Raw genomic sequence first — 12447 nt, 5'->3', positions numbered from 1 at the left:
TAGTGCAGCTGGAACTAGGGACAAAGCCCAACGACAGGAAAATCAGCTTGAAATCAGGGAAAGGAGGGTTGAGTTTGGCTGCCAGCCATCTACCAGTGCTGCTGGTAATAGGGCAGAGGTGGTGGAGAACGATAGTGTGGCCCGAAAGAGGCACATGGCCAAGCAGAGAAACGGGCCCTTGAAAGGCTTGTCCAGGCCAAAAGGATGAAAAAATGAAATTAATATTATGTTGATATATTGCCAAATTTGGCCAATGGGATTTACTGTTTACCTGTCCTAAATGTTCATGTGTGGTATAGCGCCCCCATGTAGCAGCAGAAACAATGGTAATAGAGGATAGACCTTTTCACATTTAAAATGTTCTTAACTGACCAGTTTATGGGTTAATAAATGTGCCATTTTTACCATAAGAAAATGTTGTCTTTTCCCTTTATTTTCTTCATGGAGTACACCAGAATGCTTAATTTACATGTTAAAATAGCAAAATTTGGCTGGGAGGGATTCCCCCAGACCCCCATGCAACAGTTTAGTTTGTCACCTTTTTCAACCCAAATGAGTTTGCAGGTATGATTTCAGAAATGTCTAGATCAGGGGTCAGCAACCTTTTCAACTTGCAGTGCCAGTTTTACATTTTCTCGTTAATGGGTGTGCCTTAAGCAACAATATATTAAAAATTAAGCTGAATTACAGCAACCAAAAACATTTCCAGAAAACCTGGAATGGTACTATTTCCATACAGTCCACAATCATGCATCAACATTTTAAATGTTTTTTTAGTTGTTATATTTGCAACATGGGCTTACAAATTATAATTACACATGTCCCATCTTAAAACACCATTTTCAGAAACTCATTCAAAAACATATTTGCACTGTGAGAAATGTAAAAAACGAGAATATATGAGAGTGTTGGAACCATCCACATCAATATCTTTACGACATGTACAGCTTTGCAAAACCATGTGAAGGCGATGCATAAAGGCCACTTGCAACAATATTTTAAATATTTTCTTCTCTATTACTCACAACATAGGTTTAAAAACTATTAATTGATCCCATTTCAGAACACTGGTTTCTGTAACTATTTTAAACATATTTGCACTGGGAGGAAATGCCCAAAACAGAATAAATTGCAAAAAAGGTCGGTAGTAATGATTATGCTGCCGCATTGTGCTGTGATTTTTTTTTAATAATAATAAAAGAAAAATAAAAAAGGTTTTTTTTTTATTGTTTTTTTTTTTTAAGTGTGCCAATGATTATGCTGCCCCGTGCCAGTGGTGGGACGCGTGCCTAGGGTTGCCCACCCCTGGTCTAGATAGTTAGTCATAGAAAATCTTTAAATGTTTTTTAAAATTCAAAAGATTTTAATGATCATTTAAATATTTTATTGTAGTGGAACATTTTTATTCAATGTTATTTTTTTCTGTGTACCTTTTTATTTAGATTTATGCGTCATTTTATATATTATCCATTAGTATGTCACTTAAGTTCAACTTTACACAGGTTTTGAAAAGAAAATGAAGTGGAAAATGATTTTGTCATTCAAAAGTATTAAATCAACTTTCATACATTGATTCGTTTCCTACAGCCTTACATTCAAATATAACATGAAATATGTCACGAAAGCGTCCAACCAAGATGAATGAAAAAGAAAAAACTAGATTGAACCTTTCAGAAAATCAAATTTCTTCGTCCGTATATCAATTATTGTTGAGTGATTCTGGGGCCAGAAATCGTGTTGGAGCTGCTTCTCTCAAATAGGGTGAAGCAATATTGACTGTCAATATTCTGACATCCATTTTCCAATGGTAATAAGCATTTAGTGGGTCACCACCATCAACCCTAGCACTCCCCTAGGCCATGACACAGTACACCACTGACACCCAGTCACATCGATGGACATTTGCAAAGCGTCTCATCTATAGTCTCTGGCTGAGATCGAGTGTTTTTTTTCTCTTGCTATTTCCTCCTTGGACACTAGTGTTATTCTGAGTCAAGTGCAGCTCAACAGCTTCACTGGGTGGCTGCGGTCGTTGCAGCTAACGATATGCCAAGTTTCCCCCGTCCTGGCACGCAACCTTGAGCCGCTGTTCGCGACACCGAAGCAGGCGGAACCGCAGCCCACTTTTAGCCCCCATGACACCGGGAGTAGTGTTACTGGATCTGAAATACCGAGGTGATAAGAGGCATTCGCTTGACGTACGTATGCTAATGACATAGCATGCTGTGTTCTCCTGGAGCGGGACGAGGTCCTCGTCTGTGATATTGAGGAAATGGCTGAATTAAGATGCCGAGGAACTAACCCAATGGCCGGGGGAGAAGAAGACGAAGAGCCGCCGACGGAGCTCAACTCTCCAACTGCACGTAAGTTAGGCTATGCTAACATGCTATCTTCACCACCGATGCTGATAGTCAACGTTGTACCCTGCACTTGGTGTATATGAGTCCTTTCCATGCCGTGATAACTACTAGTTTCTCTTAACAAGTTAGTTTTTATTAACAGTTGCGGATGAGTGCTCGACGGAGAGCAACCAAGACGAAGAGAAGGGCGGCGAGGAGGTGACCGAGGAGGGCAAGAAGGAGCCCAGCGGAGAGGAGCCTGATGCGGCGCAGGAGAATGGAGTTACCGCCGAAAAGTCCTCTGATAAAAAGTGTAACAGCAGCTCAAAGTGTAAGTATGTAAACACAAATACTACTAATTAGTATTGTGGAACGGCTTAGAGCGGGTTTATTTGTAAACGGAAGGTTGCTATTTCATTCCCCGGGTCCTCCTAGCTGGGTGTCCCTGTGCAAGACACCTCACCCTAAATGCTCCCGATGACCGGGCTATCCCCTTGCATGGTCGACCCCGCCGTCGGTGTCTGAATGTGTGAAAGCGTCTGCTAAAATGCCATAAATGTAAAATATAAATAAATCTAAATATAATCAGTAGTCTCTCCTGTCAGATTGGGTTCCTGAACACATAACACGATAATAACTAGGTTATTGATATTTTAGTCGTAGCTAGTATGTAGTCGTTCATCCAATGTCACTATATTGATGCTCACTATTGGCTCCCAAGAAAATACCCTGATCCATGTCAACATTTTTTTTTCACCAACAATCGTTCCAGGTCTCTCTCACACATCTCCATAGAAACAAACAGACGTCTAACATGTTTATTAACGGTTGTCCCTCCAACCAGCGGGCACTCTGCAGCGGGCCGTGAAGCTGTTCTTTGGGTGCCTGGCAGCGGTCGCGTGTGGTGCCGTCTACACGGGCTACCTGTCCACCTACCATGACAGGAAGTTTTGGTTTTCAAACCGCCAGGTGAGCGTGACGTGATGTGTGTTCAGGTGATAGCATTCAGTCACACTTCCTCCTGGTCGATCTTTTGAACGATTGTAAAAAAAAAAAAATTGATGCAATTTTCATTGTGTTGTATGCTAGGAGCTGGAGCGAGAGATCTCATTGCAGGGAGGCAGTGGCTTCTACTATTACTACTTCAAACACATGCTGTCTGCACCTTCTTTTGAAATGGGTGATTGTTTTTTGTATCAGAATTGAATGTCACCTCACCTCCATATCCACATGGTTTAAGTCCTGTTACTCAAACGTTTATTCCTGTGTGTTTACATGTGGTCTTCCAGGCGTCTTGGAGCTTACAGTGGATAACAGAACCATCTCTGGGGAGACCATCAATGCAGTGGAGCGCTTGTCTCTTTACCCAGAAATCATCACTGCATTTGTGTACAGAGTCACAGAAAGCCAGGTGAGTCAGGGTCTAATGGAAATCTTTTGTTACGTAAAAATCTGGATCTGGAGTTTATTTTTGGAGGCCTGGGGGATGTACATGTCACGACATATTCGCAGCAACAGGGGAATCCCATTCCTTTACTCTTGAGTCATACATCATTACCTTGTGGTCTATATCGGCATTTCCCCTTTTCTCTTAATCTCTTTCCTTCTCTCACTCTCTCGCTCACCCACTCACATTACTAATCATGGAACCATATCTTCCTGTCGCTTCCTAAGGGCATTGAAGTAACAGCAGCCCCTGTTCTCTCTCTCCCCCGCCCCCCTGACCTCAGGACTTCATGGATCCTATCTGCTTCTACATCGGGGCGGTGTTCTGTCTGCAGGCGCTGTACGTCACCGCCCTGTTCGTCACCAGCTGGGTGATGAGTGGCACCTGGGTGGCGGGCATGCTGGCCGTGGCCTGGTTCGTCATCAACAAGTGAGCGCTGAGACCAACTGCCAAAGAGACACACATCTGTTTCCGCTTTTACCTTCCCAGCAGGAAACATTGATTAACTTAGACAATAGTTTCATTTGAAAACCTGCACAGGGGGTAAAGTTGAATAGTTGAATCATTTTTTCAAACGTTTCAAGCTGATAATAATCAAGAGGATGGATGTCTTTGTGGTGTGCAGGTCGGATACGACCCAGCTGGACCAAGCCATCCCACTGCGGGAGAACTGGGCGCTGCCCTACTTCTCCTGGCAGGTGGCCGCCCTCACCGGTTTCCTCAGCAACAGTGTTGGCCCCTCCCAAGAGGTGAGGCTCCGCCCCTGGGAACCTTGGACCTCAGTAACATACAGTATCAGCCAATCGTTTGTCTCACTGACATGTGACACGTGTAGTCCATGTCTTCTGCTTGAATATGGATTACATGGGTAAACTAATACCATGATGGTGTGATATACAGGATTGCCTTGATCCACTTATTTTCTACGCGTTTTTTAAAACTTAAGATTTCAAGCTCTGGTCCCCACAGGTCCTACATTCAGGCTTAATCCTTTAGCAGATGCTATTACCCAACGCGACACAAAGGGAACTTTCAAATAATCAACCTTTGAGTCCCTGCACACACAAAACAAGGGGGGCCTTTTTTAGTAAAAGCAAGGTTAGTCGATTTATAAAAATGATCGTTTTATCAGTGGTAGTCAGGTGCACGATAGCAGCCTCTGTATCCGAGTGCATCACAACAGGACGCGTCTTCTAACCTCAACACGAGCGCTTCACACAACAGAGGGCACAGCTGCTCCCATTGAGGTGAGCAGACGAGACGGGAGACGAGATGTTCTCGGTAGAGGATGCGGGCCGTTCGGGTCTTTTTGTCACCGTGGCGCCACGGTGAGGGGTGCCGCGGTGTGCTGCTAACAGGAAGCCCCCTGTGTGTCCGTGTCCCCGTAGTTGTTCTGCCACCTGACGGTGAGCGCCACCACCTTCTCCTTCCTGCTGCTGTGGGAGCACAGCCACTACGTGCTCTTCATCCAGGCCCTGTGCCTTCTGCTGCTGGATGCCTTTGACCTGGTGCCCACGCGCAAGGTAGCTCTCTGTGTGTGTGTGTGTGTGTGTGTGTGTGTGTGTGTGTGTGTGTGTGTGTGTGTGTGTGTGTGTGTGTGTGTGTGTGTGTGTGTGTGTGCGCGCACATGCGCGCGTGGATAGGGAAGATAGTGATTGGAGTCCGGAATGAGGAACGGCATAATCCAGTTGTTAGCGTGATACCTTAACCACAATTGTTTTTAATATATATATCAACTTAACAAGAGTCTGCTAAATATCTAACTCTTATTCAATAAAAGTTGTTTACACTGCATAACATGTATAACTGTACAATGTTTAATTGATTGATCAAGATGTATCTCACGTTAGCTGGATTAGTTAATTGTGGATGCTTCCATGGAAGTTGCCCGCTAATGTTTTATAGATTGATGAGTACATTGTTTATGACCTTATTAGGCATGCCAAAGCCCTCACAATTCTCTCTCGCCCTGCAGGTGGTGGACATCCACCGGGTGTACATGAGCTCTCTGGCCCTGGTCTACATGATCCGCTTCCAGAGTCCAAGCCTCCTGGGCTGCCCCTTGCTCTGCCTGCTGATTGGCTCCCTGCTGGCCAGGTACTTCCAGGTAGAGTTAGCTGCTCTCTCACATCTAGAATAGTGACGTTTTCCTAATTTTCCTGTCTGGGATTTAATAAAGTGTATTTGATCTGATGATGGAGGTGTTAACTGGGCTTTTAAAACTTATGGGGAAGTAAATAGTTTGATTGTGAGGTATTTTAAACAAGTGTGCCACAGTACCCTATCCACTTGAGTTGGAATGATTTAATGATTTACTAAATAAATACTGAACTACTTTTAGTAATTTTTGAAAAAGATATACTATGGAGCACTCTCACATCCTCTCCTATCCCCTCCTCTCCTCTCCCTCCTCTCTGCTCGTCAGGGATAAGCAGCGGCTCTCAAATTTCAGCAGCGGTGCATCGCCGCGGCTGCGGTGTCAATAGCGCAGTAGCACTGAACATACTTTTTGTTCTGTAATTTCAGCAAAACTTGAAGGTGGGTCCGATCTTTGCCCGACTGCTGAAGCTGTTCTTCCATTTCTACCTGGTGTTCACCGCAGGAATCACCTTCAGCTACCTGGTCAAGGTGAGTCTGGGGTGGCTGCCCTGTGGTGGACATGGTGACAGCCATAGGGGACCAGCATGGGGACTTGGAGCACGAAACACTAGAGAGGACTGTACAATTAAAGAGGGGATGTAAACTACAAGAAATTAGGGTTGAGGTTAATCCTTAAAACCTTTCAAAAACACTTATTTCTGATATTTCTTCTTTTTTTTTTTTTCTGAAATTCCCCTACTTGTGGAATCTCAAATGCACACAAACTGACTACATAATGTATAGATCACTTTGGATTAAAACATCTGCTACATAACTTAATGGTAGTAAACCGTCATAGTCAGAATAATTTGATGTTGTTATTTATGTATTTTATTTTCACAGAAACTCCTTCCAACCGGTGACAGTGACTTCTTCTTGAAGTTCTTAGAAGTGAAGTTTGGCTTCAACAGAACAACGTGAGTATAACAGTATTTATACCTCACAGCTGCAAAATTTCGAACATAAAATTATTTAAATCTATGTAGCCTTATGTGTACGCTTCAATGGCCTATTTGGCTTAAAAGATGTCCTTAAACAGTTAATGGTTAGACAGATACTTTTTTTTAGAATACTTATGTTATTACTTAATACTACTAATTGTACTTGCATTTAAAGGACATATCTGCAATAGTGTATATATTTTGAAGTAGTATTTATATTAAAAAATGTATTATTAGCATTACACATTATCTTTGAAACGCCAGCCTTTAATTTAAAGCTAACAAGCCAACTTTTTATCTGTGTTCTTTGATTTGCTATCTTTATCAACCCCCTGCAGGGACTTTGTGACCAACTTCCTGCTGTGCCAAGATGGCTTCCAGTCGCCGAGCCAGGAGCTGTTCCTGCGGCTGACCCAGGCCTCGGTGCTGCCCTTCTACCTTCTGGTGTTGTCCGTGTGCCTGATGTCCACCCTGCAGACCGTCTACGCCAGGCTGAGGTAGCTCACACAGCTTACACGTTCACTTCAAATCCTTTGTTATCGATCGTTTAGCTTTCGTTAAGGTTAATAATGTATGGCTAACGATACTACGGTTCGCTAATGCACGGCAATTTAGAACCCATTCCATGTGATTTGCGAGTTGGCGCGGTTCAGAATCACAACCAATGAAAACAACCTCGCTCTTGCACTCACTCTCATTTACTTCCTGCTTTACAGGGGACAGCCAATGAAGACCAACCTCAGGCTGGAGGACGGACGAATAGGAGAGCAGCCTGAGGTGGCCTACCACGTGATCCACACAGTGTTGTTTGGAGGGCTGGCCATGGTGTCTGAGGGGTACGTCTCTCTCTACTATTCAACTGGAAATATATTTATTGCCATGGAAAATTAACACTTTCCATTGCCAAAGCACAAATATACTCTTCTAACAAAAAAATGTATAAACAAGGTGAAATGTAAATTATACTAAAGTACTGCCAGACATTATTTTACATATCATGTACATGCAAACTAAAATCCAGAGTAATAAAGCACAATCATATATAAAATCCCATAGAATGAAGACTGTCAACCTTTTGTATTGCAGTTAGCTAACAAGATATCAGCTAGGCAGTTAGCTATCTAGGTATTAGTTAAATCTCCCCTCGCCCCCCAGGATGAAGTACCTGTGGACGCCTCACGTCTGCATGCTGACGGCGTTCGGCGTGTGCTCCCCTGACCTCTGGATGACCGTGTTCAGGTGGCTGAGGCTCCGCTCCATACACCCCGTCGTGCTGGTAGGTCTCCCGCCCTCGACGCTCCCTGCCATAATTAGTGATCGACCGATATATCGGTCGGCCAATATTATCGTCCGATATTTGCGTTTTTTATCGTGTATCGATATCTGCCTTTTTTTTTTTTTTTTTTTTTTTTTTCCTCCCTTCGGCATGATTGACAGACAGTTCAATAAATAGTTAATTTTTAAAATTGAGATATTGTAACATTTGTTATCATCATTGTGTCATTTTTATGATGTTAATTGAGGGAGGCTTAGCCTGGAAATCCAGACTTACTTAGAAAATGGTCCAACCCGAGGGGCCAAGCATGCATTTGAAAATATCAGAAGAATACAAGGGGTGACGTATCCAGACCAGTGGAGCTAACCAATAGATAAGACTCTTGCCGTATCGGTCGGTAAAACAGCAACGCTTTTGGCCCGCCTATATTGATACATCGATGTGATTGATTAATGTTCTGGGCCAGGGGAGGCCCAGAATATACGTATATTGCTCGTTCCCAGAGTGACTCGCTGAGCAAATTCAAATTGTGCTCTCCCGAGAACTCTGGATTACCAGGGTATTGTCGGCTCCAAATATCGGCTCAAGAAAATCGGTATCGGCCCTAAAAAATCCATATCGGTCGATCCCTAGTCATAATGAGGTCTTGCATGATCCCCTGTTGAGTCCCATCCCCCGTAAATCACACGGTTTGTCTCACGATTTGATCGTTTATGTATTTTCTTTCTCTCTCTCCAGGCCTTGATCTTAAGCACAGCCGTTCCCACCATCATCGGTTTCAGTCTGTGGAGAGAGGTGAGCTTCCTTGTACTACAGCATGTACACTGTGTGAGTGGTGTTAGGGTTACCGTCTCATCATCCTCTGATCCTCTTATCTGTTCGGGCGGCAGTACTTCCCCCGGGTGCTGGGAGAGCTGTCTGAGCTGCAGGAGGTCTACGACACGGACACAGTGGAGCTGGTCAACTGGATTAGGTGAGACTTGAGACCTACTCTATCCAATGGACTGACGGTGAGGGGATTCACACCCACTCGCTCACACTCTCACACTCTCACACACACACTTACTGATACGCTCACTCCCTCGCTCTTTCTGGCCCCGCCTGCAGGTCCCAGGCCCCCACGGGGACGGTGTTCGGGGGGAGTCCCCAGGTGATGGGGGTGGTGAAGCTGTGCACAGGGCTGGCTGTCACCAGCCTCCCGCTCTACTTTGACATCAGCCTGCTCAGGAGGAGCGAGGACGTGAGTGCCCACCTCTGACCCCTGACCTCTGACCCCTGACCCCTGACCCTGCATCTGACGGTTCAGAATGAACACCTCCCACCAGCCAATGGCGGGAGGGTTTGAACTTTTGCCAGGGAAAGAAATGTCCAGGGTTACATGTTCAAACAAGTGCTTGGCCTGTTGATTTTTCCACTGAGGCAGTTATAAAGTATAAAATATAATATAGCATAAAAAATCTATGATAAACATTTACATTTGTGATTAATTTAACAGTACAAAGTACACCCAGTCGTCTGGGTCCACAAAAACAATGACCGCATTATTCCTAGGAGTGCGTTAAAACGCGAGATTCCCTGTCTCGTCTATGAATGTTGATAAAGAAAAGAAGTTGACAAAAACCTGGTCTCCTACTACGGCGTCAGCTGGAGCGTATTCGTCAGGTTTCCGCTCTGCTGCTCGTATCTGTTCGGCCGTAAATCCTTTGATACTCCCTTGCCCGTTTTATAGGCCATTTTTTGGAGAATCCGGCACTCTAAAACTAACCTAGCGAAAGATCGGTCCAAAGGTGCGCCGTATTGCGCTCACCATTGAACCAAAAGAAGTGGTGACGTTCTCTCCTTTCCCACGAGAGGTGATCTGTGTTTCTCTGGGGCTCCACCAGACCTGCCAGGTGTACGCCAGGAGGTCAGCGGAGGACGTGTACAAGATCCTGACCTCCCAGAAGACCAACTACGTGATCCTGGAGGACTCCCTGTGCAACGAGTACACGCACAAGCCCGCCTGCCGCATGAAAGACCTGCTGGACATCTCCAACGGACACGTGAGTCCAGGGACACTCGCTCACCCTCTCATTCGTTTACTCACTCACTTGCGCATTCATTCATTCACTCACTGACTCACTCATTTAGTCGCACGTTCGTTCGTTCATTCATTCATTTGTTTAGTCGCTCATTATTTCCGTCAATCACTCACTCGCTCATACCTGTGGTCAAAAGTATCTTTGTGCCATTGGCCCAAACTAGATATCAGCATCCCTAACTGTTAGTTTCTTAGGCCCATAATGCCATCTGTTTTTGTTTTACCTATGTCTTTTTTATCACGTTAATGTTATTTTTAACACAATTTGAAATGTGTATAATCAATTGTGCAATTATTTTTTATTAATTGAACCAATTAATCTATCAATCTTGAAGCGCTTCCAACAAGCCTTGACATCGAGAACCCAACCGAGATGAATGTGTGTTTGATGTGCTCTATGCTTTTCCCTCTCCGCCGCTCGCCGACCAGGTGGTGTACGACCGGGGAGAGATCTACTCCTTCTCCAAGCACGGGCGCTTCTGCAGCGAGATCAAGCTCAACTACTCCCCCTACACCAACTACTTCACCCGCGTGTTCTGGAACCGCTCCTACCACATCTACCGGGTCAACGCTGTCATCTCCTTCCAGTACTGACCTCCACCCCCGCCACCTCCCCAAAACACTTTCTCTGTGGCGCTTCACTCCCTGTGTGAAAGGTCCAGCTCGATGCCCTTTATTCATCTGGAGTTCCACGATGATGATGATGATGATGATGATGATGATATCACTGACGCACCGATTAACCCGATGGATTTTAAATAAAGAGCTTCTCCACCCACAGCCCACCAGAACAGATATATGATTCTGAAGTTCTCCTTAAACGCTTCTTTGCCACTCAAATAAACTCCACGTCTGGGTTTTAAGAGTATGGGAGGGCGGATTTTACCGCGCGTCCAGTGACTTGCTTGCCTGGGGGGGAAATCAATCAGCATACAAAGTTTTATTCACCCTCTTGGCGTTATTTATTTGTTGTCAACTGTCGGTGTACCAATGAATCCTGTGTCTGTTTTTAACTGTCGGCCGCTCTTGTCTTTACATTCCTGTGAAACGTGTTATGACGATGTGGGGCTACGAGGCATCCATGCAAGGTTAAAGGTTCGCTGCCCGCTCAGCTCTCTGATTGATCATCCTCATGCTCAGATTCTCATTCTGACTCAAAAATGTGCTCTTGGTTTTTGTCATGTTCTTGTAATCTTTTTACGGTGTCTTTCTAAAGGCCTTGTTTCTGTTTGTCTTCTGCCTGGACTGGGCTGTGGTCAGTAGGGAGAAGAGGAGGCAGTTTTGGGGAGGGTCGTGCCGTTGGGAAAACACTGGAAAGGCCACCGATTAATTAAAGACACTTTAATTCAGATTCTGTAATGTGAATAAAGAGGTTTTTAAAAGGGTTTGGTTTGGTCCAAATCGTTGCATTTCTGTGCAAGGCTGACGTCCTTGCAGAGAAATGTCCTTGGACGGACAGAGAAGATGTCTGCTAACTCTCTGATTCGTGTGAAGCCATGCTCTTGTCAAAAGTCTAGGGGCCATGGTCGTCAAGTGTCCAACTGTCACCGTTTCCTGCCTATTGCCTGTTCAGCTTAATGTGAGAACGATGATGTCCAAGAATGTGTGTTTCTGTGTTGTTACTGCTTTTGAGCGAGCTTTTAAAGGATGCGGTACACACCGTAATGTCTGGTCTCGGTACAGGTACTAAGATCAAAACTTAAGTTCTGGTATTCAGCTAGATGCCATTTTTTTGGATCATGACGTAGATTCTCAATCAAAACCTCAACATAATTATTTTCCTTTTGATTTTTAATGCGTTTTTATTTTTTGATAAGTTTTCGTTTTAATGTTACTTTTATTCAGCACTTGCCAAGACATGTTTCAGATAATACTGTACAAGAAATAAAAAGTACATTTAGTAAAAAAAATGCTAAACTGACAGTGCCATAACTATTGACGTTTGCATAAAAGATGTCCTATTGGGTGTGAACCAAAAAGTGATTCGATGCAGGCCTCGTGTATGAGTTGATAAACAAAAATGTGTTGAGATTCTCGTATACTGTCTACCTTGGTTTTCTGAATGTAGCCTACTATGCAAATAAACCAATTAAAATAATATTTGATTATTAAAAAAAACTATTGTGAAGGGGTGAAGTGCAGTGAATTAAATGTGATTAACTTGTTTCCAATAAAATATTACAAAGTAAATACACAAGTTTAGTTTATGTATTATGCACTCACGA

The 12447-nt window shown here is 44.0% G+C and overlaps 1 protein-coding gene across 1 annotated transcript; it reads left to right on the top strand.

Moving 5' to 3' along the window:
• The first annotated feature begins 1995 nt into the window (after positions 1 to 1995).
• LOC307085021 (putative C-mannosyltransferase DPY19L4) lies at positions 1996 to 12301 on the top strand. Its single transcript, XM_079749641.1, has 19 exons — positions 1996 to 2363; positions 2503 to 2670; positions 3184 to 3308; positions 3429 to 3519; positions 3629 to 3750; positions 4070 to 4215; positions 4412 to 4535; positions 5175 to 5309; positions 5762 to 5893; positions 6313 to 6414; positions 6769 to 6842; positions 7205 to 7363; positions 7583 to 7702; positions 8022 to 8142; positions 8881 to 8937; positions 9033 to 9115; positions 9250 to 9382; positions 10026 to 10184; positions 10652 to 12301. Exons 1-19 carry the CDS (start codon positions 2273 to 2275, stop codon positions 10814 to 10816), a joined length of 2307 nt encoding a protein of 768 aa, XP_079605767.1. The 5' UTR covers positions 1996 to 2272; the 3' UTR covers positions 10817 to 12301.
• Positions 12302 to 12447: the final 146 nt, after the last annotated feature.

This window comes from Pollachius pollachius (assembly GCF_949987615.1).
Source record: "Pollachius pollachius genome assembly, chromosome: 13".
Taxonomy (NCBI): Eukaryota; Metazoa; Chordata; class Actinopteri; order Gadiformes; family Gadidae; genus Pollachius; species Pollachius pollachius.
The sequence above is the reverse complement of the archived record's forward strand: the minus strand, read 5'-3'. Positions and strand labels throughout refer to the sequence as shown.